The 18,205-nt window shown below is 39.0% G+C and overlaps 1 protein-coding gene across 3 annotated transcripts; it reads left to right on the forward strand.

The window, feature by feature from the left end:
- Nucleotides 57–17,788, forward strand: LIAS (lipoic acid synthetase). Of its 3 annotated transcripts, none has more exon segments than NM_001243462.1 (11): nucleotides 93–236; nucleotides 1,223–1,395; nucleotides 3,517–3,610; nucleotides 4,478–4,558; nucleotides 7,110–7,266; nucleotides 7,353–7,410; nucleotides 9,386–9,514; nucleotides 12,898–13,043; nucleotides 13,692–13,762; nucleotides 15,190–15,301; nucleotides 17,441–17,782. In NM_001243462.1, coding segments are annotated over 11 exon segments (1,119 nt in total). In that variant the 5' UTR covers nucleotides 93–191; the 3' UTR covers nucleotides 17,494–17,782.

Consider the following 18,205-nt stretch of genomic DNA (forward strand, 5'->3'; position numbering starts at 1 on the left):
CGTAAGGGTCCTGCGTATGGCGTCATAAGCGCGCGACACCACGAGGCTAAAGCAGCCAATCGTAGAGCAGCGCAGGTTCCACCGGGTCAGTGTTGGCTCAGGTTGTTTGTCATAAGTGGAGCGACGGTGTGTCCTTCTCTTTTCCCGGGAATTAGTGATTGTTCCTCCCTGCCAGAAAAAAAAAGTGCAGGATGGCTCTACGCTGCCGGGGCGCCGTCCGCACTGTATGCCCCCGGGTGAGCGGCGGGGCGAAAAGGGAGCGGGCGTGGGGTGGGGGTTCCCATCCCTGAAAGTGCCCGATAATGCCAGCGCTTACCCGGCGTTTACTTCTAGCCAGGTACTGTTCTAAACATTTTTCGTATAGCGTCTCATTTAATTCTGACATGGTCATGAAGTTAAGACCTGATACTGGTTTTTTTGTAAGTCTGTGGCCCGCGCTCTGAGACCTTTTTTCCTGCTATCAATGCAATGATTTGTACTCTTGTATTTATTGGAGCACTATAGAAGCGCTGCAATGAAACTCCAAATTACTACTTGGTGTTGGTGTCTCCTGTGTACTAGACACCACTTTGGGCGATTAAAACCCAAGTCTGTGCTCCAGGCTTGAGCGAGAGACCTGGGCAAGTACAGTAGCTATCGTGCAGCATCCTAATAGGCACTCTTTTTTTTTTTTTTTTTTTTTTTTAATAGTTGAAGGTTCTTTTGCTTTAACAGTACTACCTCTTGAATTTTATGGTGTTTTGTCTGTCTTGTACATGTATGTGTTCAAATCTAGAAACCGATGGCTTCTTATGGTCAACAAATACATGAGTGACTTCCTTGTTCACACACAGTATAACCAAGAAAATTAAAACATTAGGTTTAGTTTCCCTTCTTCCACTTCTCTGAAATCAGCTGAGAACTACCTCCGTGTTTTAGCAGGTATTCTTATTCAAGCCCAAAGCAGAGAGATTAATTTCAAATTTCATTTAAACATACTTGACTCAAGTCAGGAATAGAAAATTCAAAGCTGTAGCTCCCATTCTCCTTTGGGTTTGGTTTGTTCTCCTTGGGTCATCTTTAATTTCAGATTCTGAGCTCCTTACATTGAGCTCGTAAATAGATTAACATAATTTCTGAATCAGTTCTGTGGCTTTACCCATCCTTTTAGGTATTAAACGAGTTTAATACTAAGTTATTCCAAAGCCCCCTAAATAAATGTCACAATGAACTCTTTCTGTAGGTATTTGGAAGATATTTATGCAGTCCAGTCAGAGCAATAAGTTCCTTGCCAGATAAAAAAAAGGAATTTTTACAGAATGGACCAGACCTTCAAGATTTTCTATCTGGTGATCTTGCAGACAAGAGCACCTGGGATGACTATAAAGGAAACCTAAAACGCCAGAAAGGAGAAAGGTAATTGAAATTTTGAGGTAATTTTAATGTCCTATTCCTTCATTGTGCATTATTTTCTGATATTACCAAGCCATAGGGTATATTTTTAATCAGACTTATTTGATTTAAAATTATTTAAAAACCATTAGAAAGAAGTGAAAGCAGACATGGAGCAGGTAAATGGGTGAAATTGTTGGAGTACTTTTCTTCGTGCCCTCTGACAGTTTTTCTCCAACATTCTTAGGACTTAGCCATCCTACACCCTCTCCAATTTGCCATCTAGCAACCAGTTTCTTCTGAGAGCAAAGATAATCACCTTGCTACTACTCCATTAGATTTTAATAAGTTTTTCGTTGTTACAGGACGTTGATGATCTAGCTTGTTGCTTCTCCTAGTCAGTGTACATGTGATCTATGGATAATTTAAAAGAATGGTGAGAAAGTTTGTGATGAAGCAGGTTAAGTTGCAGAAATTGCAGCAAGGGTTCAGTCCCTGATCTGGGAACTTTCACATGCAATGGGTGCATCCAAAAGTAAATAAATAAATGAATGAGGCATGATTTATCCAAAAAAGGTATGAATGAAAATTCTAGGAGTTCTCTTGTGGCTCAATAGGTTAAGAACCTGACATAGTGTCCATGAGGATGCGGGTTTGATCCCTGGCCTCACTCCGTGGGTTAAGGATCCAGCATTGCTGCAAGCTGCAGCATAGGTCACAGATGCATCTTGGATCTGGTGTTGCCGTAGCTGTGGCATAGGCCAGCAGCTGCAGCTCCTATTCGACCCCTAGCCCTGAAATTTCCATATGTCACAGGTGCAGTTATAAAAAAAAAAAATTCTATTTAAAAAAAAGTGGGGTGGTCGTTCCTGCTATGGCTCAGTGGGTTAAGAACCTGGCTTGTCTCTGAGGATGCAGGTTCTATCGCTGGCCTTGCCCAGTGGGTTAAGGATCCAGCACTGCTGCAGGCTGTAATGTAGGTCGTAAATGCATAGACCCCAGCTGCAGCTCCCATTCAACCCCTAGCCTGGAACTTACGTATACTGCAGGTGCAGCCCTAAAAAGGAGAAAAAAAAAAAAAAGTGGTGATAGAATTTAGTGCAGAGGGCAGATTGATTTGGGGGATTGTTTACCCAGGAATTCTAGATTATGAGTGGGTAGAAGTCAAGGGGAACCTGAGGATACATAGTCTTCACTCCACATTTTAGATTTTTTCTATTTAATAACTGTCAAAATCTAGAATGTGGAGCAGAAAGTACACCTGAGATCTCTCTTTACTCTGAACAATTATAGCACTATTTGTCAGCACTAATCATTGGGGAATGAGATGTCCAAAAACTTCCTCCTTTGTATTGGGGTGTGTTACTCTCTGCCTTTACAAAAGGTAGACATGAGCACATTGCTCTCAACACACATTATGAGTGTTTTCCCAAGTGGCTTGAGCAAGCCTAAATTTGATTCTCTGCTATTATTCCTATGGCAGAAATTAAACAAGTTAATCCAGGATTATTATTATTATTTTTTTTTTTTTTTGGTCTTTTTAGGGCTGCACCTGTGGCATATGGAGATTCCCAGGCTAGGGGTCAAACCAGAACTGCAGCTGCCGGCCTACACCACAGCGTCAGCAATGTAGGATCCGAGCCTCGTCTATGATCTACACCATAACTCACAGCAACACCAAATCCTTAACCCCCTGAGTGAGGTCAGGGATCCAACTGTGTCCTCCTGAGGGGAGAATTCATTTTCTTTTTTTTTTTTTTTTCTGTCTTTTTAGGGCCACACCCACAGCATATGGAGGTTCCCAGGCGAGGGGTCTAATCAGAGCTGTAGCCGCTGGCCTACACCACAGCCACAGCAACGCCAGATCCTAGCCTAGTCTCCAACCTACACCACAGCTCAGTGCAACGCCAGATCCTTAACCCACTGAGCAAGGCCAGGGATTGAACCCACAACCTCATGGTTCCTGGTCAGATTTGTTTCCACTGTGCCAGGATGGGAACTCCTTTTTTCTCTTTTCTTTTTTTTTTTTTTTTTTTTTTTTTGAAAATTCTTAACTAGGAATTGTAATAGAGCAAAGTAACTTCAAGGCTTGTGATTATTTGGGAACCTATTTGTTAATATATAATTATGTTTGGCTTTCCTCAGGTTAAGACTACCTCCATGGCTAAAGACAGAGATTCCCATGGGGAAAAATTACAATAAACTGAAGAATACATTGCGGAATTTAAATCTCCATACTGTAAGTTCTCAAAGGATTAAATACCTACCTTTACCAGAAGCTATAACGTTTCTATATATGAAACTAAAAATTAGTGAGATACATGTCAGTAACAGCAAGGAAAGTAAATAAAGATGTGTAGTGATACATTACTGTCACTAATGGAAATATACGTAAAAATGATTTTCCCTGCTCAAGAAATAAAAAGTAACTGTATTTCTTAACTTCCCATTTAATAGTACAAAAAAAATACAGTTTTTTCCTGCAACTTAGGGAATGAGGGTTTTGTGTTTTTTTGTTTTTTTTTTTTTTTAGTTTGTTTTATATTACAGATGAAGTACATACCTGTTGGAAAGAGAATGTTAACTGTAAAACATCATACGTGCAGTACCACATGTTAACTACGTCACTTTAACTGTTCAATATGTAGTCTTCTAGACCATTTTCTTTGCACATATACAATATAAACATTCATATTGTTTTTATTTTTTATTTTTTTTATGTCTTTTTGCCATTCCCAGGGGCGCTTCTGTGGCATACAAAGGTTCCCAGGCTAGGGGTCTAATTGGAGCTGCAACCTACACCACAGCTCACAGCAACGCAGGATCCTTAACCCACTGAGCAAGGCCAGGGTTCGAACCCACAACTTCATGGTGCCTAGTCGAATTCATTAACCACTGAGCCATGACGGAAACTCCCCATATTGTTTTTAACTTTAGAATAGAATTCTAATATCTATATGGTTGGGCAGTTTAACAGCATTTTTGAACAGTGAATTTTTTCATAAATACACTGTAAAGAATGGATATTATAAAACGCTTGATCATTGATTTGCTCACTTGGTAAGTGTTTTCAACCTGATTGAATGCAGTTCTCTTTTATTCACAGGTGTGTGAGGAAGCTCGATGTCCTAATATTGGAGAGTGCTGGGGAGGCGGAGAATATGCCACTGCTACAGCCACAATCATGGTAAAGCCAGCGTCAAATTTTAAAGTTTTAGTGTAGAAACTGAACGGGAATATTTTATATCTTTTTTCGACAAATGTGCGTTACAAATCTCTGATCAGGTTTTTTGTTACATATAAGTTTATGAGAAAGGTGGGGAAAAACCTGACAGGAGAATCCAGCTTTTTATCTCACCCTTCTTTGAATAAGTCTATTATTGATTCTTCTATCTTTCTCTTTCATGCTTCTTTCTATTGGTCTGTGTTTAGCTGGTCCTGACTGGGCTAAGCTAGATTCCAGGAAGTGGAGTGGGTTCAGGTCTGCTCTACAAGACTTTATTCTTAGACCAGCTGCCCTCCTAGGCATAGTCTCATCATAGAGAATGGAAGGAGCTCAGGAGGGCAAGGCAGCCATCCGTCCGCATGTGAGGCATCTGCTTGTTCAAGCCTGCTATCATTCTGTTGGCCTAAGTCACCTGGCCAAGCCCAACATCACATGGTAGTAGAGGTATAGATGGGTCCTACAAGTTACATGGCGAAGGGGGAGAGTTATCATCTTAATATGGTGCAGTAAGAAATGGGATTATCAGTACAGTCTACCATATATATCCAGAGGGGTTTGGACATTGAAGTGTTGAGCTAAATCTAATTTATGTGCAGGAGTTCCCTTTGTGGCTCAGTGGTAATGAACCCATCTAGTATCCGTAGGGATGGGGGTTAAGGGGACGGTGGGTTAAGGATCTGGCATTGCTGTGAACTGTGGTGTAGGTCACAGATGTGGCTCAGATCCCGTGTTGCTGTGGCTGTGACGTAAGCCAGCAGCCTCAGCTCCAATTCAGTCCCCCCTAGCTTGGGAACTTCCATGTGCTGCAGGTGTGCCCCCCCCGCCCCCCGCCGAAAAAAAACATGTGCAACTGAAAGTTCTCATTTGTCTGGGAGATGTCCAATAAACTGTTGAGTTATATCAGCAGGAGACCATTTACATGAGGAACAGAGGATTCTGATGAGCTAGAACTCCTTCTGGAATAATTGCGCTGTCCAGGGAGCTTTTCTAAGTTATGCAACATCAGTTCTTGAAGGAGAGATTGATTGTGGATACTCCATGATGGAAATCTCTGGTTTCATCCCTTGCCTGGTCCCCTTCTCTGCTATTGACTCATACTGGTTCCTGGGGAGACTTCATTGTTTCAGTAAAATTCTGTGAAACATTGGGCCTAAGGACCATTGCAGTGTGTCCCCTCTGAGAGAGTTAAATATGAAGGGAAAAAATTGCTTTCTCCTCCAAATCACAACCCCTCTGTGGGCCTTTGAAACTGCAGTGGCTCCAGGACATATGTAGTAACCATGCTTGGCCAGGGCCAGAAGATGGTAGTGAAGCAGTGTCCTGGAAGAACTGCAGAACCCGCAGGAAGCAGTTTCATTTGTTTGTTCGTTGCTTTTTTAGGGCCACACCCAGGCTAGGTGTTGAATCGGAGCTACAGCTGCCAGCCTATGCCACAGCCACAGCAGTGTGGGATCCGAGCCACATCTGTGACATACACCATACCTCACAGCATTGCTGGATCCTTAATCTACTGAGTGAGGCCAGGGATTGAACCCTCATCCTTGTGGATACTAGTCAGGTTTGTAACCTGCCTAGCCACAACAGGAACTCCTGGAAGCAAATTATTAACTTTTTATGTTCTCTCTTTCATCTGTTTAAGAGGGAGCTATGCCTTCTATTTAACTTCTGCAGAGCTCTGTATGTTGATATGTTAATTTATTTTATTTTTAAAAAAATCATTTGTAGAAGTTCCCATTGTGGGGCAGCAGAAACAAATCTGATTAGTATCCATCAGGATGCAGGTTCTATCCCTGGCCTTGCTCAGTGCATTGGGTATCCAGTGTTGCCATGAGCTGTGGTGTAGGTTGTAGACATGGCTCGGATCCCTCGTGGCTGTGGCTGTGGCTGTGGCGTAGGCCAACAGCTATGGCTCGGATTTGCACCCCTGGCCTAGGAATCTCCATGTGCTACAAGTGCAGCCCTAAAAAAAAAGACAATAAATAAACAAATAGATAGATAGATGTAAAACAATCTTTAGGATTTCCCTGGTGGTCTAGCAAGTTAAGGGACCAGCACTGTCACTTCTGTAATGTAGGTTTTATCCCTGGCCCAGGAACTTCTGTATGCCATGGGCGCAACCAGAATAATAATAATAATAAAGAATCTTTATGTGTAGATTATAAAGACTACCAGTACAACAGATACCCTGATAGCTCACCTCCAGATTGAGAGCAGAACATTTGTCTTATCTTTGAAGCCCTTTGTATATCTCTTTCCTGATAGCTTCCCCTTGCTTTTTTCCTTAACTCTACTCTTAATTCTGAGCTTATCATTTCCTTTTCTTTCTAGTTTTACCATATATGTTAAGGAATACCATACAGTATTCCATAACTACACTGTTTAGCTTTGAATATTTCAGATTTCTTATAAACAGAATCAAAGTCTATACATTCATTGCAACTTTATTCCCTCACCATCACATTCTTTAGGGTCATCTGTTTATTTGATTTAAATTGTAACATCTCTATTCTAGTTGATGGGTGATACATGTACAAGAGGTTGCAGATTTTGTTCTGTTAAGACTGCAAGAAATCCACCTCCACTGGATGCCAATGAGCCCTACAATACCGCAAAGGCAATTGCAGAATGGGGTCTGGATTATGTTGTCCTGACGTCTGTGGATCGAGATGGTTAGTGCATCATCATTGCCTTTTCTAGAAATTGGGTCTTCCTCAGTCGTGCCGTCATCTTAAGCAATGGACTCTTTTATTTCTAGATATGCCTGATGGAGGAGCTGAGCACTTTGCAAAGACCGTATCTTACTTAAAGGAAAGGTACTTGTTTTTTTCATTTACTTGTGTAATCTAAGAACTTTTATTGACCCATATAAATTCATTTTATTTAAGGTCTTTACCTTAAAGCAGTGGTTATTAACCTTTTGTGGGGTTATAAATCTGTCTCATAGTCTGCTGGAAATTATGTGGTCTTATCTCCAGAAAAGCATATTCAAGCACACAGATACATATTTGCAGAAATTTTATGGGTGCACAAATTTATTCATGGACTTTTAGTCCATAGCACTGATTTTGAATAAATCGTCATCACCTAGAAGTAGTTAGGATAAGATAAGCTCCTGCATTGTTAAAATATGTGATCTCTTTTTTGGGTGTTCTTGCAGCACGTGGAAGTTCTTGTGCCAGGGATTGAACGTGTGCTACAGTAGCAACGTGAGCCAGTGCAGTGACAACACCACATCCTTAGCCTGCTGTACCACAAGGGAACTCCAAAATATGTAATCTCGATGTAAATTTTATCAATATCGATGTATTCTGGGGATTTTATCCATAATCCACATTTTGTTAATATTTTAATGCTATCTATCATGAAAGGATTTTCAAAAGGAGTTTTATGCTTGTTTCTTACAGCTCAGTACTTATCCAGCACCTAGCACACTCAGTAGATGTTTTTCCAGTGATACCCCGAGTGTTTTCTCTCTCTTTTTTTTTAAAGGGCCACACCCACAGCATAGGGAGGTTCCCAGACCAGGGGTTGAATCAGAGCTACAGCTGCCGGCCTATGCCACAACCACAATGCCAGATCCCAGCCACATCAGCAACCTACACCACAGGTTGCCAGATCCTTAACCCACTGAGCAAGGCCAGGAATTGAACCCGCAACCTCATGATTCCTAGTCGGATTCATTTCCGATGCGCCACGACGGAAACTGCGCACCCCCTTCCCCCCAGCCAGTGTTTTCTATTTTATTTTTTTATAATTCATTTTTAAAAAATTTGTTGCTGTCCACTAAATGGATTTCACAAACTACTGATAGTTCTCAACTTGCAGTTAAAAAAACAGTGAGTTATAGGATGTGTTCTTTCACCATCTCTTATATACATGAGTGGGTATGTCTGGGGTCCTTTCTACATCCATTCTCACATGTAACAGCTCCCCCCAAAAACACCTTTGCATTAGGGTTTGTGAAAAAATTATCAGCTGTCCTAGGCAGTTCTACTGCTTGTTAGAAGGAACACCTCTATGACCTAGTTCATATTTTAATGCTTGAATGCATGGATATAGCCAGAAGATAAATAGGAAGATTAATGTTTAGCTTGTATTTCATTTAAGCAAAGCTCATGACTCAGCAACTCAGAAAATAGTTTTTAAAGCCCATAGCACTTGTGAAATATTTGCCTAAAGGAAGAGAGGAGGGCACTATTGGTGAATTTTTAAAGAAATGAGAACTAAAGCAACCAATAATTGAATTCATATAAGAAATATCCCAATTTAAGGAGTTCCCTGCTGACCTAGCAATTAAGGATCCGGCATCATCACTGCTGTGGCTAAGGTTCCATCCCTGACCTGGGAACTTCTGTATGCCACAGGTGTAGCCAAAAAAAAGAAAAAAGAAATAGCCCAGTTTACTTTCTAAAATATAGAGGAGTTGTTTTATATTTAATGTTTTATATTTTAATTCCTCTAAATATTAATTTATAATAACTACTTAATAAAGTTTAAAAGTAATACTCCCTAAATAATATAGTAATTTAATCCCTAAATTTATACTGATCATCATTTGCCTGCAGATGTGTTTTAACCACAGTGTACATATTATTTGATGTTCTAGGTTTGTCTTATTCCGTCTAACAGTTCATATATAAACATTTGTATGCTCATGCTATTATTGGCAAGGTTCTAAAGCTTACTGTGTTGAAACTGATACTGAATGAGTACTGGTGATTTCTGTTTTGAGCATCGGTTGGGTCATTTCTTTTCCTTGGTTTGATATTTATCTCTTTTTTACCCTAGGAATCCAAAAATTCTTGTGGAATGTCTCACCCCTGATTTCCGAGGAGATCTTAAAGCAGTAGAAAAAGTTGCTGTGTCCGGATTAGATGTATATGCACATAATGTAGAAACTGTTCCGGAATTACAGAGGTGATTCATGTATGGAGTAATGCTGGGAAGTTGGGAGGGTCAGAATCTGCTCTGTTTTCTCACTTTTTTCCCAGGGGAGAACTTTGTGATTGATTTTTATAAAGTGAACTCTCCTTTTTAAACAAAAACAATATATGTCTGTTATAGAAAAATCAGAAAATATAACCACCAGAAAAAAAAGAGTGTAAAACATCACCCATAAAATTTCCACCTAGTAATACTAATTACTAACATCTAAGTGTTTATGTACTTATATATTTGTGTATGTAGGTCTGTGTTTTGGTACACATAACGAGTCTCCTTTTTTTTATTTTTATTTATTTATTTTAATTATTTCTTTAATAGTTATTTCCCCAATACAATTTTTTTTCCTACTGTACAGCATGGTGACCTAGTTACACATACATGTACACATTCTATTTTCACACGTTATCATGCTCCATCATAAGTGACTAGACATAGTTCCCAGTGCTACACCACAGGATCTCACTGCTAATCCATTCCAAAGGCAATAGTTTGTATCTATTAACCCCAAGCTCCCCAACCACCCCACTCTCTCCCCCTCCCCCTTGGCAGCCACAAGTCTATTCTCCAAGTCCATGATTTTCTTTTCTGTGGAAAAGTTCGTTTGTGCCCTATATTAGATCCCAGGTATGTGGTATCGTATGGTATTTGTCTTTCTCTTTCTGACTTACTTCACTTAGTATGAGAGTCTCTAGTTCCATCCATGTTGCTGCAAATGGCATTATTTCATTCTTTTTATGGCTGAGTAATATATATATATATATATACCATATCTTCCTAATCCAATCATCTGTTGATGGACATTTGGGTTGTTTCCATGTTTTGGCTGTTGTGAATAGAGCTGCAGTGAACACGTGGGTGCATGTGTCATTTTTAAGTAGAGTTTTGTCCAGATATATGCCCAAGAGTGGGATTGCTGGGTCATGTGGTAGTTCTGTGTATAGATTTCTAAGGTATCTCCATACTAATCTCCATAGTGGGTGTACGTTCCCACCAACAGTGCAGGAGGGTTCCCTTTTCTCCACACCCCCTCCAGCATTTGTTATTTGTGGTCTTTTTAATGATGGCCATTCTGACTGGTGTGAGGTGGTATCTCATGGTAGTTTTGATTTGCATTTCTCTAATAATCAGTGATGTTGAGCATTTTTTCATGTGCTTGTTGGCCATCTGTGTATTGTCCTTGGCGAAATGTCTATTTAGGTCTTTTGCCCATTTTTCCATTGGGTTGTTGGCTTTTTTTTGCTGTTGAGTTGTATAAGTTGCTTGTATACTTTAAAGATTAAGCTCTTGTCAGTTGCATCATTTGAAACTATTTTCTCCCATTCTGTAAGGTGTCTTTTTGTTTTCTTTTTGGTTTCCTTTGCTGTGCAAAACTTGTCAGTTTGATTAGGTCCCACTGGTTTATTTTTGCTCTTATTTCTGTTGCTTTGGGAGACTGACCTGAGAAAATATTCATAAGGCTGATGTCAGAGAATGTTTTGTGTATATTCTCTTCTAGGAGTTTGATGGTGTCTTGTCTTATATTTAAGTCTTTAAGCCATTTTGAGTTTATTTTCATGCATGGTGTGAGGGTGTGTTCTAGTTTCATTGATTTACATGCAGCTGTCCAGGTTTCCTAGCAATGCTTGCTGAAAAGACTTTCTTTTTCCCATTTTATGTTCTTGCCTCCTTTGTCAAAGATTAATTAATTCTTTTCTTTTTTAAAGTATCATTGCAAGTGCCGATGAACTGTTTTGTTTTTTTTTAAAGGGAAAAAGTTGTGTAAGAGCAATTGCTTTGATTATACCTCTAAAAAAAAAGACTTTTTAAAATGCTTTTGGTTGTACAACTATAAATGTAAGAAACTCATTGGTAATAAATGCATTTGGCACTGATATATACAGTAAATGATATTGAAGGAAAATATCATTCAGATGTATTTTAAATCTCTTAAAAAGTAGATACCATGCTTTCTTACTCTTTCTTTTTTTCTTTTTTTTTTCTTTTTTTTTTTTTTGTCTTTTTGCCATTTCTTGGGCCGCTCCCACGGCATATGGAGGTTCCCAGGCTAGGGGTCGAATCGGAGCTGTAGCTGCCAGCCTACGCCAGAGCCACAGCAACGCCAGATCCGAGCCGTGTCTGTGACCTACACCACAGCTCACAGCAACGCCGGATCCTTAACCCACTGAGCAAGGGCAGGGATAGAACCTGCAACCTCATGGTTCCTAGTCGGATTTGTTAACCACTGCGCCACGACGGGAACTCCCCTCTTACTCTTTCTAATAATTACAGGTTTTTACTCTACATTGATCACTATATTTATATTTCAGAAAAATAAAAATTTTCAGCGGAGATTAATACATTCATTTTCATTACTTTATTAAAGCATTCGATAGTGATTTTATTAGATTCTATACATTATTCTGGGCCATAGAAAGAAGTATAATAAACAATAACCAGCAATTCCACTAAATCATAAATAAATATTAGGGAGCATAACTTAAATTCAGTGGAGAAATACTTTCCAAAAGTAATACTTTACTCATTATCATTTTTGTGGTTATTTTTAAATTCATAAATTTGTTTCCTCTCTTCCCTGTGAACTGGTCTCTCATTAAAAGTAACAACCATAACAAATCAATTACACAAAATAAAGGTATGTTAGAATTCAAATGAATGCTGGTTTAACATCAGCAGCTTTCTGTCCTTTGGGCCTTGACCATTTAAGCCACTGTAGTTTGGCCCCTGTTGAAGTCTAGCACACAGCCTGTTCCAACCCTGTCATATCTCATGATACCACCACCAGGGGTGCCAGTTTCTCTTGTTTCATTTAAGAAACATTATCCTTTCCAGTGAAAATTCCAGAATCACGCATTTTTTTTTACCTAAGAGATGCCAATGTTGTATACTCACCAGCAGAGGGCAGCTTAGCCCTTAGAAAAGAAATGAACATAAAAGTTTCAGTCCTCTGAAATATGGGTTCAGGTTAAACAGTTTTTTTCTTTGTTCTATATTGAGATTTTCTGCCACTTTTTTTCCCTCTCTTGATTACCTCTGATAATCACTCATTCTTAGCTTCAGAAATCTGGTTTCTCAATGAGTAATTCATAAACTGAATTACTTCCATTCATTATGTCCATTCTCATTTTCTCTCCCTCAGGCTTGAAAGGCCTTAAAAGTCAACAGAGCTGGGGTCCCAGTGAAGCCTTATTTTCTTTCCTCAAGTAACAGACATTTATGCACAAATGCTACCATTGAACCATATGATGTAGGATAATGTTCAGAATGTAGTTTTCTGGTCTTTCAGGTTGCTTGCATAATTATGTACTTAGTTGAACTTGTGGTTATTCTTGGCTGACAACAGCTCTTCTATTTTCAAGGAAAGTTCGTGATCCCCGGGCTGGTTTCGACCAGTCTCTACGCGTACTGAAACATGCCAAGGAGGTTCGACCTGATGTTATTTCTAAAACATCCATAATGTTGGGTTTAGGTGAGAATGATGAGCAAGTATATGCAACGATGAAAGGTAAAGAAACTGAAAAATGAAAACTCTTTTCCCTTTAATTTGAGTAATAGCAGGAATCCCACTTTGAAGGACCTTTATGCTTCCTCCACAGTCTCAGTGAAAGTCTCACTAAGAACAGAGTACGGTATATGGTTATAAACAGCAGCATAAAAGAGAAAGGAAGTACATTTTCTTAAAACTTTGGAATGATGTGAAGGTGCTCAGGATATGAAGTTTGCATCCCATTTCATCCCCTACCCTTTCACCAACTAAAAAGATGATTTTGTTCACTTTTCTTATTCAATCATTAGACAATTTTTGAGCACCAGCCAGGTACCAGGAGTTCTGTCAGGCACTGACAATTCAAAGATGACTAAGGTGAATCCAGGCCTTTGAGGAAGTGCTTCCTTACATAACATGATGAGCATGATGTGCTTTGGACTTTGCTGAAGCTTAGTCCATTTTAGTCCATTTGCTTTGTGATTCTTGGGCTTCTTAAATTTTAAAATGTAAAAGCTTTTATTTTACCTGAAGGTCCTTGGCCAATTTACAGTTATTTATTGGTTCAAAGAGTAATAATTTCAAATGATAGTGAAAAGCTGCTCTTCACAACAGTGCATACAGTTGACATTGTAAAAACATCTGGTAATGTATGCTCTTTTTCTGTAGCACTTCGTGAAGCAGATGTGGACTGTTTGACTTTAGGACAATATATGCAGCCAACAAAGCGCCACCTTAAGGTACAATTACCATGAATTGCCAGATGTTTATTGGTAATTTGAATTAAATATTTTCTGTTGGTAAAGTTAAGAAGCTGCTGGCTTTTTTTGTGTGTGATGTTCCCTATATATTTCCAAGTTCCAGTTTCCCCTTTTTTGGCCACCCCACGGCATGTGGAGTTCCCGGGCCAGGAATCAGATCTGAGTTGCAGTTGCAACCTAAGCCGAAGCTGTGGCAGCACCTGATCCTTAACCCACTGCACCAGGCTGGGGGTCGAACCTGCATCCTAGTGCTCTGAGGACACCTCTGATCCTGTTGCACCACAGCGGGAACTCCTGGTTTCCATTTTATTATCTGCATAAAGCACCTGTACTGGCACTTATTTGCTGCCCCCAAAATTATATGATTTCCTGTGTGAATCTATAAGAAAAAAATTTTTAAGTTGGGAAACTGCATTCATTTACACTTGGTGATCTTGCGATTTGTTTTAGAATATATGAGAGCCAGAGGTCAAGTAAGAAAGAAAAATCAGTCTTCCTATTTCTTTTTTTTTTGGCCATTTCTTGGGCCACTCCTGCGGCTTATGGAGGTTCCCAGGCTAGGGGTCGAATCGGAGCTGTAGCCACTGGCCTATGCCAGAGCCACAGCAACGTGGGATCCGAGCCGCATTTGCGACCTACACCACAGCTCACGGCCACGCCATATCCTTAACCCACTGAGCAAGGCCAGGGATCGAACCTGCAACCTCATGGTTCTTAGTCGGATTCGTTAACCACTGCACCACGATGGGAACTTCTCAGTCTCCCTATTTCTATATTGGACAGTTATTCATTCAAGAAACTTTTCTTGAGTAGAGACCATGTGCCAGACACAGTGCTGAGCAGAAGATACAAGAAGAATAACATACTATTGTCTCAGAATCTTATAGGCATGATTAATTTTTTTTTTTTTTTGGTCTTTTTAGGGTCACATCTGTGGCATATGGAGGTACGCAGGCTAGGAGTCAAATTGGAGCTGTAGCCGCTGGCCTACACCACAGCCATGGGCAACATGGATCCGGATCTGAGCCATGTCTGCGACCTATGCTACAGCTCATAGCAACACCAGATCCTTAACCCACTGACTGAGGCCAGGGGTCAAACCCGAGTCCTCATGGGTACTAGTTGGAATGTTAACCTCTGAGCCTCTGCGGAAACTCCATGAATAATTCTTAATTATATCTGTTAGTCAATGAAGGAATGATACAAGTATATAATCTCTATAGATAATCTCATTTTCTTTCTCCTTTGAAATAGCTAATATAATAATGCAAGGTTGATGTGTTTTCCCCCTCCTCTCTAATTCCCTATGATTACATTCCGACAGAGTAGCCAACAAGTAGATTTTTGTAGAGAACCAAAATGATTTAGGAAAATTCTAGAATCTAGAATTAATTCTTTAAATCTAGGTCGAAGAATACATTACTCCTGAAAAGTTCAAATACTGGGAAAAAGTAGGAAATGAACTTGGATTTCATTATACTGCCAGTGGCCCTCTGGTGCGTTCTTCATATAAAGCAGGTAAGTTAGACTGCAAGTAACTGTTCTATTTAGACCATAGATTTTCCATGTGAAAATTATAATAGCCGTGGTTGTCTTTTATGAATGAGGAAAAGGGTTTTTTCTCTTTTTTTCTGGAATATCCTTAGGAGCTTTGCTCCATAAGGGTAAGTATCTATTGATAGCATTGCTGCCTACACCATTTAATAATATCTTTGTGTTTTTTCTCCCAAAAGCAACAGAAAAAATAATCCATAAGATTACTTTCCCCATAGAAATTTTTATTGTAATTTTACTAGTTATGGTGCAGTTCTTAAGTGATTTCAGTTCTAATTTTGATTGGTAGTTTAAACTGACTTAGGAAAAAATCCAAGTGTTTTCCAAGTGATAAAAAGTCATGTGGTAATGACCATCACAAGGTCTGTGAGAACACAACTGAAGACTGAATTTAATTCCAAAAATGTTTATGATGTTTTCCCTGCCAGTTGGACTTAACAGTTATAACTTTTTGAAGAATAAACAGCTGTTTATTTTTTGGATCTGTCTAAACTATGTTATTACTATTAATGACTTTTTTCTTTTTGGTTCTTAGGGCCGCCCCCAAGGCATATGGAAGTTCCCAGGCTAGGAGTCGAATCGCAGCTACAGCTGCCTGCCTACACCATAGCCACAGCAACTCAGGATCCGAGCTGCACCTGTGACCTACACCACAGCTCATGGCAATGCCAGATCCGTAACCCAATGAGCAAGGTCAGGGATTGAACCCACATCCTCATGGATCCTAGTTGAGTTCGTTAACTGCAGAGCCACGAAGGGAACTCCTATTGATTTTTTTAAATGACTGTTACACATTAGAGTATAAATCCTAGATATATTTAAATTAAGCATAAATTCTATTTGTAAAAATTAATGTTCAAGCATTAATAACAGTGTGTTCCTATAAAGAAATTGAACACATTTTAATGAACTACTAACAGCTTATCCTAGTTATAAAACCCAAGAATTTGATTCGGCACTGATTGACAGGGTGTGGGGACTTTAGAAACCAGTGATTATAAATGATTTGTTCTTTTTCAAGCAGTGCAGCTGCTAAACTAAAAATATCCATAAAGGATAGGCCCAACATCAGCTTCCAGGGTGATTAAAATAGAGTAATATCATTTGAAAGGAGTTTTTATTTTGTGGGGTTTTGTTTTTGTTTTAAATGTCTAACATTTACAAGGAAGTGAATTATGAACTTTAAAATTTTTTTTAAATTACCAGTGAAAGATCAAAGCCTTAGACTCAGATAATGGGTTAGTATCTAATAATATGGGTCTACTCCTGTCTGACGTAGGTGAGGTACAGGGCAGCACGGATTATTCTCCCTTAATTACTTGGCTAGGTTATATGAGCTTTTGGATTCTTGGTGATTGTGTACAGATATAATCATTGTAATTCTACTCATCTTAATATAAGATGACAGAGAAGTTCTTCAGACTCCTCATAAGCCCGGCCTGCAGTACTGAGCTCTGCCAATAAGCTTTGAGCTGTGCTGTAACAGTGATAAACTAAATGGAACCCTAACGACCTGAAAATGAAAGGGCCTCCTCTAAGCAGCTAACTTAGTGCATAGGCACATCTTAGGGGGTGGAGAAAGCAGGCCCATTATAAATGAAGAGCTCTTGCTTCCCTTGAGGGGAATAAGCTAAAGAGATTCCATCAAATGAATCTATTCAACTGCAACGAGGTCTGTTTTATAAACATTAAATCCAGGCTAATAATGTAGCAGAATTGCTCTCTGAAATGAGTCGTGCCAACAGCAATATTTTGTCAGTGGTGGGGAATAGTGCACATAAAGTGGAGTAAATGCACAGAAACAGCCCACAGTACAGTGGGGTCACCCTTTGTAATACTGAGTGACTAGAATGAATAGTAGTGGAAGTTGCAGTGATTTAAAAACAATTTTATTAAATTACTTAATAATAATTCATCATTATGTTTGAGGAAAAGACAAAGATATGGGGGATATGTGAGGTTAGAAAATTATTGCCACTGAGATTTGAAAAGAGAGAAACAGCAGTAAATACAAAAGTCTTCTTTAAAGGGAAACCCTGAGGTATAATTATTCTGAAACTTCCTTTAAATTGTTATTAATATATTTTTATTTTTCCTAAATAGGTGAATTTTTCCTGAAAAATCTAGTGGCTAAAAGAAAAACAAAAGCCCTCTAATATTCAACAAGACATTCAAGATCACAGGAATTTTAAACATTTGACTGCAGTTGGTAACAGAAGTGATGGCAGAATGCCTAGACTTCAGTGGGCATATCCCAGTCTTTTTGTTTTAAGAAAAAGGTCAATAAGCTGTGCATATTTAATTGTAGTAATTTGTCTTTTAGCATATCGTCTTTGTCCCAATAAATAATTGCTTGTTATGTATGATATATTCATAAAACTTCTTTGTAGGAGTTTACTGTTAACAGTATAATTTTAAAAACACATTAAAAACTTCTAGAAAATCTTTTAAGTCTCTGTTACTGTACATCATGTTTCATTTCTGAAAAGGAACGTATTGTGATGAAGCAGGGTAGGTTGAGATTATAATCTGTTCACTTAAAAGAAGCATATGTCCCTTGCATAATAGTATAGCATCATTGGAATAATTTAGAAAGGCATAAGAGTTTCATTGTTGACTCTTCACGTTGATACGACTACTTTAGACCAGCAAAGGAATTAGCTTTCATTTTAAGTAGTTTGCTACATCATATGCATTGCCCATTATTCATTTTATTCCTCACACCATTCTGATGAGGTAGTTGTGTTCTATGATAAAAATGACCTGAAGGAGGAATTTTTATCCTAAGTACCAGAACTCAGATTCTTCTTTGGCTCTGAATCCTATTTTCAGAGGAAGTAGTTAGGGGGCAATGTTATAAAATATGTA

The sequence above is a fragment of the Sus scrofa genome, chromosome 8 (assembly GCF_000003025.6).
Source record: "Sus scrofa isolate TJ Tabasco breed Duroc chromosome 8, Sscrofa11.1, whole genome shotgun sequence".
NCBI lineage: Eukaryota > Metazoa > Chordata > Mammalia > Artiodactyla > Suidae > Sus > Sus scrofa.

What these genes read in the sequence shown, in the direction of transcription:
- LIAS (XM_005666584.3), top strand. Translation starts at nt 227, where the DNA reads ATGCCCCCGGGTGAGCGGCGGGGCGAAAAGGGAGCGGGCGTGGGGTGG. An exon ending in GACGTCTGTGGATCGAGATG is followed by an intron (nt 7,267 to 7,352) that starts GTTAGTGCATCA and finishes TTTTATTTCTAG; the next exon opens with ATATGCCTGATGGAGGAGCT. An exon ending in GCGTTCTTCATATAAAGCAG is followed by an intron (nt 15,302 to 17,440) that starts GTAAGTTAGACT and finishes TTTCCTAAATAG; the next exon opens with GTGAATTTTTCCTGAAAAAT.